The 12136-nt window shown below is 40.3% G+C and overlaps 1 protein-coding gene across 1 annotated transcript in view; it reads right to left on the bottom strand.

The window, feature by feature from the left end:
- slc9a8 (solute carrier family 9 member 8) overlaps positions 1-12136 on the bottom strand; it is a 64494-nt gene that overhangs the window by 14946 nt on the left and 37412 nt on the right. Inside the window, exons 10-12 of the mRNA XM_080205222.1 lie at positions 12027-12132; positions 5576-5692; positions 1582-1664 (exon numbers count right to left, since the gene is read on the bottom strand). Of these exons, the coding sequence (XP_080061348.1) occupies positions 1582-1664; positions 5576-5692; positions 12027-12132 (306 nt within the window). The remainder of the gene's footprint in view (positions 1-1581; positions 1665-5575; positions 5693-12026; positions 12133-12136) is intronic.

Genomic DNA, 12136 nt, shown 5'->3' with positions numbered 1-12136 from the left:
CCAACGTAGGGTGAATGGATATAAAGTTTTCAACAATATTCTACCCGGAGGTTAGCCCCGTGTTGGCTACTTTTGTGAAGAAATTCTTCTTGCGATCAGTACTAAATCCAACTCTCACCAGTCTGAACCTTGCTAAAGCATGCCAAGATTTACCAGTTCCATGCTGCTAATATCTTAAACTTCTGCAAGGTCCGAGTTCAATCTTTGTTCAAAGCTGAACAGCATCAATTCCTGTACCCTTGCCTAAAACTCAGACCCCTCAGGTAGTGTGTCAACCTCATGACTTAACTGCACTGGCACTGGTGTAAATATTTCCTTTGTGTCTTGACATGCAAAACAGAAGATACGTTTTGTCCAAAATGGTTTCGGTCCAACACACTCTAGCTCATCTCTCACTGAATTAACAATAAATTTGAGCATTCTATTTGCTGATTATTGGTCCACTGTGACTTGACCTGTTACCATGTTTGGGGATTGGTGGGGAGAAGGGCGGTGTTAGCCTTCTACATTGTCATTTACTTCCACTATTTCCTCCCAATATTTCCAAAGAACATGCACCCTGAAGTAAGACCACATCAGTGCCTTTTGTCAGTCATTGCTTACTTTTCCAGCATGCAATATGTAAATAGTAAAGTCTATCCTAGTTTCTTCCTTTGATTCAGGCTTTCAAAATTAAGAGGCAGCTGAGCAAGTTAAGAAAACAAGTTGCTTGAATCACAAACTTGAGAAATTGTGCACCTTAGAATATTCAGATAAATTTGGACAGAAACCAATAAAGATATTCCCAGCAATTTTCCCAAACACAAAAGATTTGGAAACCAAACTAGTGCCAGCATATTTGTGGATGTCAGACATTGCACCCTTGTTCAAGAAAAGGTACAGGAATAAGCAGGGAATTATAGGCCCCAATTATTTTAGGCAAACTAGAATCAACAGCATAACAAAGTGAGCAAATACAGCAAATACTATGGATAGGATGGCAGTGGTTAGCACTGTGCCTCACAGCCCCAGGAACCCTGGTTTGGTTCTTGACTTGGATCACTGTCTGTGCAAAGTTCTCCCCATATCTGTGTGGGTTTCTCCCCATATCTGGGTGCTCTGGTTTCCTCCCACAGTCTGAAAGATGTGCCGGTTAGGTGCACTGGTGTGCTAAATTCTACCCCTGTACCCGAACAGTCACCAGAATGTAGCAGATAGGGAATTTTCACAGTAATTTCATTGGAGTGTTAACGTAAGCCTATATGTGTCATTAATAAATAAAAACTAATTTAGCTTTAAGTTTAAGTTTTTTGAGGAAATCAAAATGGATAGATAAAAAGAAGATAGTTGACCTTGATATTTTTAGGATTTTTTTGTTTCAATGGTGGTGAACAAAAAAAAAACAAAAAAAAAAATCAGCTTGTCAAATGACTTTGCTCTGAATGACTCAGTTGTTTGACTTACTCACTGTACACTTTCAATGTGCTGTTATTCTGTTCTTTTCTAGCGAGGTAATAAATTAAATCATACTGTAGTGAATGATAAACTGTACTGGATTAAAAAGGTTAATTAATATAAAGAATTGTTAAAATATGTACTCACAATACACCAGATAACAAAGGAGATCTCAAACTTGTGAGGAAAACTGAATATTGCCAGGCCAATATAAGCAAAAACACAAGTCTCTGAAAAAAAAAGTTCCATGTTATTGGATAAAAACGCTATTAACAAGATATTAAGATAGTGGTGCAACCTAGCAAGGCTTTGCAAACTGCTCTTTTGCCTCAATGTAAGCATGAAATTCCTCTTGTCCTGTCAAATGTAATGAGGCTTTAATGATCTGGAGGTGGGGCGGGCTGTTAACGCGCAAATAAGTGCAGCGTGCAGGAATGGGACGGCCGTATTTATGGGGGATTTCAATCTACGTATAGATTGGTCGACCCATGTTGGACGCGGAGGGCTCGAGGAGGAGTTCTTGGAATGCTGCCGGGATAGTTTCCTTGAACAGTGTGTGTTGGAGCCGACGAGGGAGCGAGCTATCTTGGATCTGGTGTTATGTAATGAGGCGGGTAGAATTAGGGACCTTGCGGTGAAGGATCCTCTTGGGGAGAGTGATCATTGTATGGTGGAGTTTCTGGTGCAGATGGAGGAGGAGAAAGTGGGTTCCCGGACGCGCGTCCTTTGTTTGAACAGAGGGGAGTACGGTAGGATGAGAGACGAATTGGCGAATGTGGACTGGGGGAGCGCGTTGGAAGGTACGTCTGCTGAGGAGCAGTGGAGAATCTTTAAGGAGATCTTTCTTGGTGCGCAGCAGAAATTTATTCCGATGGTCAAAAAGGACAGTAGGAGGAGAGGTAATAAGCCGTGGATAACGAAGGAGGTGAAGGAAAGTGTTAAATTAAAAGCGGAGGCGTTTAGAGTAGCTAAGAGTAGTGGGTGAGGATTGGGAGAGGTTTAAATGTCAACAAAGATTGACAAAGAAGTTGATAAAGAAGGGTAGGAGAAACTATGAAGCTGGGCTAGCGCTTAATATAAAAAAAGGATAGCAAGAGTTTTTATAAATATATAAAAAGGAAGAGGCTGGCTAGGGTGAACGTTGGTCCCTTACAGGATGAGAAGGGGGACTTAGTGGTAGGGGATGGGGATATGGCTGAGGTCCTGAATAACTTTTTTGTTTCTGTCTTCACGGAGGAGGACGTGAATAATTTGCCGGGTGTTAGAGATGGAAAGGGGGTAGGACTGGAGGGTCTTAATGACATTACTGTTACGAGAGAGGCGGTGCTCGACAGACTGGAGGGGCTGATTAAGAAATTAAGAACATAAGAAATAGGAGCAGGAGTAGGCCATCCAGCCCTTCGAGCCTGCCCTGCCATTCAATAAGATCATGGCTGATCTGTCGCTGCTCAGTTCCACTTTCCCGCCCTCTCCCCATAACCCTTAATCCCCTCTCCTATCAAAAACCCATCAACCCGCGTCTTAAAAATATTTAGCGAGGCAGCCTCCACCACTTCAACGGGCAGAGAATTCCAGAGATTCACCACCCTTTGAGTGAAGAAGTTCCTCCTCAACTCCGTTCTAAACCGCCCCCCCCTTTATCTTGAGGCTGTGCCCCCTAGTCCTACTGTCCTTTCTGAGCGGGAAGAGTCTCTCCACCTCTATCCTATCCATCCCATTCATCATCTTATACGTCTCAATGAGATCTCCCCTCATTCTTCTAAACTCTAACGAGTACAAGTGATTGTGGACAAGTCGTCAGGACCGGATGGAATGCATCCGAGGGTTCTGAAAGAAATGGCAGAGGTGATAGCGGATGCCTTGGTGGTTATTTTCCAGAAGTCGCTGGATTCCGGGGAAGTGCCGGAAGATTGGAACGCGGCTAATGTTACGCCGTTGTTTAAGAAGGGTGCCAGGCAAAAGGCAGGGAATTATAGGCCAGTTAGTTTAATGTCTGTTGTAGGTAAAATGTTAGAATCCGTCATCAAGGAGGAAATAGCGAGGCATCTTGAGAGGAATTGCTTGATAGAGCGGACGCAGCACGGTTTCATTAAAGGGAAGTTGTGTCTGACAAATTTACTGGAGTTCTATGAGGATGTGTCTAGGGTGGTGGATAGAGGAGAGCCGGTGGATGTGGTCTTTCTTGATTTTCAGAAGGCGTTTGACAAGGTACCTCAAGAGGTTATTGCAGATGGTAAGGGGGCATGGAGTTGGGGGTAGGGTGTTAGCGTGGATAGAGGATTGGTTGTCAAATAGGAGGCAGAGAGTGGGGGTTAATGGGTGCTATTCGGATTGGCGGTTGGTGACTAGTGGAGTGCCCCAGGGGTCGGTGCTGGGGCCTCAGCTATTTACCATTTATATAGATGATCTGGAGGAGGGAACCGAGTGTAGGGTGTCGAAATTTGCTGATGACACCAAGATTGGTGGAACGGCAAATTGTGCGGAGGGTGTGGAGAGTCTACAGAAGGATCTAGATAGGCTGGGCGAATGGGCCAGGAACTGGCAAATGGAACTTAATGTTGGCAAGTGCGAGGTGGTCCACTTTGGTAGGAATAATGGTAGGAAGGATTATTACTTACATGGCGAAAAACTGCAGCAGGCGACAGTGCAGAGGGACCTTGGGGTCCTTGTGCATGAGTCGCAAAAACCCAGCTTGCAGGTGCAACAGGTGGTCAGGAAGGCAACTGGGATGCTGGCCTTCATAGTGAGGGGGATTGAATATAAAAGTAGGGAGGTCTTGCTGCGGCTGTATAGGGCATTGGTGAGGCCGCAGTTGGAGTACTGTGTGCAGTTTTGGGCGCCGTACTTATGCAAAGATATTTTGGCCTTGGAGGGAGTGCAGAGGAGGTTTACTAGGCTGATACTGGAGTTGAGGGGGTTGAGCTATGAGGAGAGGCTGAATAAACTAGGCTTGTACTCGTTAGAGTTTAGAAGAATGAGGGGAGATCTCATTGAGATGTATAAGATGATGAATGGGGTGGATAGGATAGAGGTGGAGAGATTCTTCCCGCTCAGAAAGGATAGTAGGACTAGGGGGCACAGCCTCAAGATAAAGGGGGGGGCGGTTTAGAACGGAGTTGAGGAGGAACTTCTTCACTCAAAGGGTGGTGAATCTCTGGAATTCTCTGCCCGTTGAAGTGGTGGAGGCTACCTCGCTAAATATTTTTAAGATGGGTTTTTGATAAGAGAGGGGATTAAGGGTTATGGGGAGAGGGCAGGAATGTGGAACTGAGCCACGACAGATCAGCCATGATCTTATTGAATGGCGGGGCAGGCTCGAAGGGCTAGATGGCCTACTCCTGCTCCTATTTCTTATGTTCTTATGTTCTTACCTATACGAAAAGTGTGGATAGCATGAACACAATTCCTAAAGAACGCAACACAAAACAAACTGATAACATAATTAGGTAAAGCAAGATGATTGTATAATAATTGATGTTGCTTTTGAGGCTGAGGCATGTTGCGGGAGTGCAGCTGAGGTAGACTTAGTCAGCACCTGATACGGTCCAATACCTGACAGACAGGTGCTGCACTAGAAAGAAAAATAATTATTCTTTTTCCAGCACAAAGCTGAAGAGCAGAACTTTCTTCAAAAAGTTGAAATTTAAATAATTGCATTTAAATTCCAAAAGCATGATGTATTGTGCTCACTTCTTCAACTTCATATATTGAAAATTCCTGATCCTGAGATATAGGCACCTTTCAGTGGTACAAATATGCTAAGGATACAGGTGTTTTAACAGCTCTACTATCCCAGTGGCTCGGAAACAAGCATAGCACAGCAAAACCCAAGAAAAAGACGTAATGAAACATCAAAGATAGCTTCATTTTACATAAATATCATTGAAAGAATATTATATTTATATACAAAAAGATCATTTGCATGGAAAGGGCCTTCATTTTTTTTCAAGGTGTTAATTTTTTTGAAAAATATTGCTGTCATACTAGGATATTAAAGTCAAATAATCTGCTGACATTTTTCAAATTGGATTAAAGTTAGTTACTTTTTCAGCCAAATTAAAATCATGTTACTGCAATTTAAAAAAAAATCCACACAATTGTGAAGACCATTGTAATATAAGCCTCCCCTAAAAATACATACCACACATAAAAGCAACAGTGCGCAGTGTCTGCTGCATTAGGATTTGAGTAACTGGAGAAAGGTTATGGTGAGCGTAGTGCGACATCACGATGCCAGAAAATAGAATCGCCATGATTCCTAAATATAAACAAGGAAACAAGATTTTGACACAAAATTTTTCAAAAATTCCTAAAATGGCAGTTAATTACTGCAACTGTTAATTCCAATGCTAGTATATACAGTCATACAGATTTACAGCATGGAAACAAGCCCTTCGGCCCAACTTGTCCATGCCAGCCTTAATGATAATGATGCAGGAATAATACAGCAGCTTGTCTTTTACTTTCAGCAAGTTTATTCTATATACAGCTCACTAGCTTATGGTTTCCCCACACCAACTGTTCCAGCTTTGTCCATTTCTACTCTGAAGTTGAGCCAAGAATTATCACCAGTCTTTAATAAGGCAATGTAACAATGTAATTGCCAAAGCATGCACTTGCTGATACATCAGCACAGCTATGAAACAATTAATGACAAAAATTCACCATAGAATATGGGCATTTTTGTTTTGTGAAATGGATGAAGTTGAAAAAGATTCAATCATCACACATGGCTGCAAAAATCTGGCCCGGATTTGTGGCCAGCAGTAAATGAATGGTACATACCACTGATTATGCTTGCCCACAGGATTCCTCTGAGTTTTCATACTGCAATATGCAGTTGTCAGCCAGTCTAAACAACATGCTGCCTTCTACAGGGAATCTGGGACCTGTGCGATCAGGGCAAATGGCAGAGTATATCCTCAACCAAAAGTAGTGACAAATCCTTATTGAGCTCTGTAGGTTAAGCCAGGAAGCATAACTTAGAATGGTTAATTCAGTGAAAATCATCTCCAAAAAAATAGAAAGGCAAATAAATGAGAAAGATTGAAGAAACAAAGAAAAAGCCAAAGCCAAATATTAACAGAGGGATCTGGGTGTTCAGGCCCACAGTTCCCTGAAAACGGCAACTTAGGTGGCCAAGATGATTAAGAAAGCAGATGGCATGTTTGTCTTCATCAGTCATCAGACTCCTCTGATAAAGGGGCAGTGCTACGAAATCTTGTGCTACCAAATCAACCTGTTGGACTTTAACGTGGTGTTGTGAGACAACATACTTCATCAGTCGGGGCATTGAGTACAAGAGTTGAGAAGTCGTGCTGCAGTAACATGAAACCTTGGTTAGGCTGCATTTGGAGGATTGCGCACAATTCTGGTCACCATACTACCGGAAGGACTGGAAGCTTTGGAGGGAGCAAAAAGAAGGTTCACCAAAATGTTACCTCATCTCAAGGGTGTTGACTATGATGAGACGTTGAATAGACTGGGATTGTTTTCACTGGAAAGACTGAGGCTGAGGGGAGACCTGAGAGGTCTGCAAAATTATGACAGGCATAGACAGTATGGATAGTCAGAGGTTTTTTCTTAGGGTGGAAGTGTCAATTCCAAGGGGGAAAGTTTAAAGGAGATGTGCAGGGTAAGTGGTGGGTGCCTGGAACACGCTGCCAGAGGTGGTGGTGGAAGCAGGTATATTATCAACATTTAAGAAGCATCTGGATGGTTACATGAGGGAGGGAAGGAATAGAGGGATATGGACCAAGTAAGGACAGAAGTTTGTTTTTCGTTTATTTAGGGCATTATGAACGGCACAGGCTTGGAGGGCTGAATGGCCTGTTCCTGCGCTAGTAGTTCTTGGTTCTTTTTTAAATTTTCCATAAAGTCCCCAATAATTATTGAAATGTGAAGGAATGGAACTCCATATTTATTAAAGTGAACTTTTAGTATCCGTAGAGGTTATTTGACACACATCAAAACTTACTGCACAGTTGAAAAACAACATGCACTGACTTATTTTGCCATGATTAATGAGTAAAAACCACTATACCATGTCCTTCCAAGTTTTTGAATGAATTTTTTCAGTGAGGTGCTGTAATGGAAAAGCATCTGAAGGAGCTTGGAAAGTTGGACAGAAACTTGCAGATTTCTGTATTTACTTATGTACATGCTCTGTGTCAGAGGTTGCTGTCTGATTTACAGCTTAGTAACGGTCAGCATTGATAAAGCGTACTTGTCATTACAAAGACAAAATTCAGGCCAGAAACTCACCTCCATCCCCACACAGCACATCACAAAGATGTGCATCATACTGAATATTAAATCAGGATCATTCCAGCAATGCACGGATCATACTGAAAAGCTTTACCAGAGACTGCCACAAACTAAGTAATTTATAATTGTAAATAAGCTACGAGCAAAGACAGACTTTGATCTAATTTTTTTTTTGTATTTGAACATTTATTTATATCTTCCAGACATTAAAATTAGCACGCTATCTTAATCAAATGCACTTTTTTAACCAACTCCCTATGATTTCAACAACAGAAATATTACTTACAAGTGGACTGAAACATGTAATTTCCTTAATGTAGCATCTTAATTGCCCAAGCAAGATTAACCAAATCAAATGTTGCTCCAACAATTACATTTTATCATAGTGTTCTATATTTCTTAAAGTACTAATTCCATCTAGATATTCTTGGAACAGTATACACTTTGAATATCTATTCCATGAAAGAAAACTCTTAGGTAAACCTTGTGTATCACATACACAATTGTAAAAGTTATTGAATGAAGTTTCCCAATGAAACAAAATAAAAAACAACTGAAAGGCAACATTGTAAAACTTAGGAAAGGGAAGAAACGTTATTTGAAGGCTGTCAGAGAAAGAGTGCTAAGTTGTTTTATCCTATTTGTTTGTTACCATTGTTCAGTAATTATCAAGTGTACTTTGAGCTGGAAACATGAAGTTAATTTGAATATTAATGATTTTAATGTATCTGCTCCTTATAACATTATTACCAGCATCAGTGGCTTAACAGGTTAAGGTTTATGAAGAGCTGAGCCAAACAAAAAGCCAAGAAAATCCCAGATTTCATTTCCAATTTGCACTCTTAGTTGAGAGATATTGGACGAGTATAGATGACCTACACAAGGAAACACTTGACTGTGGAAGGTATGCGGAACAGTTATTGATCTCCCCCAACAGTAAATAATTCTAAACAAGAGATTGCACCGGTGGTTTTTGAGAATCTAAACGAGGTTGGCTTTAACCATAAAAAGTAGTTTCTTATTGTTGATGACCACCAATACTGTCTTAGCACTCAAATTATAAAGACTGGAAAAAAAAAATCAAGATAAAGAGAGACAACTCAAGATTTTATCGTAACAAATAAATGTGTTTAGAAAAACTAGACAACTTGGTTTTAATTATTACAAATTAGTTAATTGATGTATTTCAGCATTAATTTTACTTCAATCTTCCAAATTTGCTATTAAGATCATTCATTGAAACTGTAAAAACATGACTAATAACAAAAGGTTTCAATGTACTAAGATTAAAATACTACTTGAAACTTCATATCAAAATAAATGACTGATAAGGTTTCAACTCGGAAATATGATCCAATTATGGAAACACACAAACCTACTGTGTATATATGTACATAAAGCTTATCTACAACACACTTATCTCACTTAAAACTTACTAATCTTTAACACCTTCCAATTCTGATGAAAAGTTTCTTGGAGAACGAATACTATCTGACCTGCTGAGTGATTCCAGTACTTTCAATTTTTATTTCAGATTTCCAGCAATCATAGTAATTTGCTTTCATTAAGGCACAAAGTTTTGTGTTTAGATGAATTTTAAAACATCAATGTTTGCCTTGGTAATTGCACTTGGCCTTCAGGGCAAATAATATGTTTGTTCATTTTCTTTACATTATTCGTGTAACTATGGCCTAAACTTTCCCATTAGTGGGATCTTACGGTCCCATCGACAGAAACCTCCCAGTAGTGGAGGGTGCAAACGAGAGGAAAATCCTGCTGCCAGCCAATGATGGGGTGATAGAAACAGCATTTGCACTGATGAGACTTCCAATCGCAATGTGTCCAGGCTCTTTCTGATGATGCGATCAGATTCATGCCCAGGAAACATGCGAACCTGATTAAAATGAATTTGAAACCATTAGCATCTACTACTTTTGCCCTCATTGAATCTTCCCATCCATGCCAGCATGAAACCACTGCTCTTTAAAAACAGGAACCAGGTGCCTGCCAGGAAGGGAGGAGGAAATAGGCATCACTGGCTGAGTGAACACCCGAGAGATGAAGGGGACAGTCGGGGGGAAGGGGGGACATGGTTGGTGGCACTGCGCGAGAGAGTTGGTAGTCTATAGCATAGTGGAAACACTTTCATTACAGGTGATATTCCAATCCAGCCTGACCCTGTCGTCATCTGCTGCATGTGCGCATTCGCATTAAAGGTTAGCAGTCCACAAAGAACCCTGGGCAGATTCTATTTCAGAGAAAAGTGCCAAGGACGGCAATTGCACCATCCTTCTGCCAAAGCTACTTCTAGCTAACTCATTAAGGAAGCTCTTAAGATACCATTTCAACATAATTGCCACATTCAGAAGATGTAAATAAACTTATATCAGTTTGCTGGTTTTAGTATTTAAACTCTTCATTCCTGTGTCATAAGTAATACGTGGACAAATTTTACAATTTACGTAACAATGCCCATTTATCTCAACTTTTCATTGTGCCCATTCACAAGTGCATTTTGACAGCCACGTCAGATCTGAGCACACCAATTCTATTTTGCATTTTATTCCTTTTTAGCAAAAAACAACACCCTTTGTCTTTACTCTTTCTAGTTTCCTCTCTCTTCTGTCATTGGGCCTCTTTTCATTTCTCCCCTCTTAGGTACTCTGCTCCAAATCACCTCTCCAATCCTTCAGTGTTTTTTTAACCATCTTATTCTCCTCTGCCATCCCAAACTTGATTCCATCTTAGGTAAGCCCACATCACCTCTCAGCATCCTCTGAAGGGTACATCAAGGCATTCAGCATTGTCACCTTACAAGGAGTCCCAACTGCTCCTTTTTACATATCTTGTTGACCTTCCCACCCAGCATGCTGGCTGGGGTCTAGCCTTGCCAGTCTTCCGTCTAACCCACCCCTCCCATTGTTGACCCTATGAATTGTCAGCAAGGATCATCTGTCACTACCCACCACCATTTGGTCATCAGCCTGAATTTCATATGCAGTTCAGTATCAAAGTTTGCTTTAAAATAATCCTGTGAAGTATCTTGATATTGCATTACAATAAAGGCACAATACAAATACAAGTTATTATGAGTAAATTAACTTTGATGTTTTCCATTATGTAAGATGTAAAGTGAATCTTTTAACTTTGCCATAGCCTTATAATGCATCACAAAGAAATTATGATTTTATGATTGGCCTATTCTGTTTACTCCAATTTACTTTCATTCCAGCCAATCATTGCAGCATTAAGAACATAGGCATTAAGAACAATTGTAAAAATTCTGTGGGAATTACCATGGTTTTAATTGGCTAACCTTCTCACAGGAAAACACAAGAGGATCAAAAAAGAGCCACTTGATAATCACAGCAAGAGCTGCAAAAGGAAGTTGAACACAAAACACGCTGCAGGTTTACAATCTGAATGCAGATAAGGGAAATTGGTGTATTGACCAAATGAAAACAAGAAAACACATTGGGATGCATTGGTTAGACTGCACCTGGAGTACTATGTGCAGTTTTGGTCTCCTTCAGGAAGTAAATTATTGCCATAGAGCAGTTGCAACAAAGGTTCATCAGGCTTGTTCTGGCAATGACGGGATTGTCTTATGAAGAGAGAGGTTGGGCAAACTGGGCCTGTATTTTCTAGAGTTTTGAAGAATGATCTCATTGAAATCCACAAAATATTTAAAAGGAATAGACAGATAAGATGGCTTCCCTTGGTTGGGGAGTCTAAAACCAGGGAACACAATTTCAAAAAAAAAAGAGGGATGCTGCTTAGAACCAAAATGAGGAAAGATTTCTTTTCACAAGGAGTTGTGAATATTTGGGATTCTGATACCCGAGGGCTGTTAAAGTGCAGTTGTTGAATATATTGAAGATGGAAATTGATAAATTTCTGATTAACAGTAAAGTAAAGGGTTTTGGAGAAAATGTGTTGAAAAGGCATTGAAGTGTCCAATCAACCATGATCATACTGAATGGCAGAGTGGGTTTGATGAGCTAAATGGCCTAGCCCTATGTTCCTCTGGATGATTACCAGAAGACTGTACTAGAACTTCACAAGTTAATAAAAACATTTTAGCCTTTAAAGATTCAGTTACATTTACTTTCTAAACACAAAAAATGACATACCTCTTTAAAACTGCTTTAAGCATGCCTATAGACAAAGTATATGGGTAATGTAAAATAAAATGCAATGCCATTAAGTAGTAACATTCTGAACCTCCTCAGTGATTTTCTCTTCAAACAAATCTTTTACATTCTCATTATAGGGTAAAGATCAAGGAATTATTTTCATACACATTTAAGATGATGAACACTTACCAGACAACTTTATACCCTCTGCAAGTCCATAGGGAAGGTAAGCAAAGATTATCATCATCCCAAACTCGAGGGATGGAGTCTTTCGGAGGTCTATATGCTTTAACAGGTAA

Source organism: Carcharhinus amblyrhynchos, chromosome 16 (genome assembly GCF_965287045.1).
Source record: "Carcharhinus amblyrhynchos chromosome 16, sCarAmb.v2.hapA, whole genome shotgun sequence".
NCBI classification, from domain to species: Eukaryota; Metazoa; Chordata; class Chondrichthyes; order Carcharhiniformes; family Carcharhinidae; genus Carcharhinus; species Carcharhinus amblyrhynchos.
The sequence above is the reverse complement of the archived record's forward strand: the minus strand, read 5'-3'. Positions and strand labels throughout refer to the sequence as shown.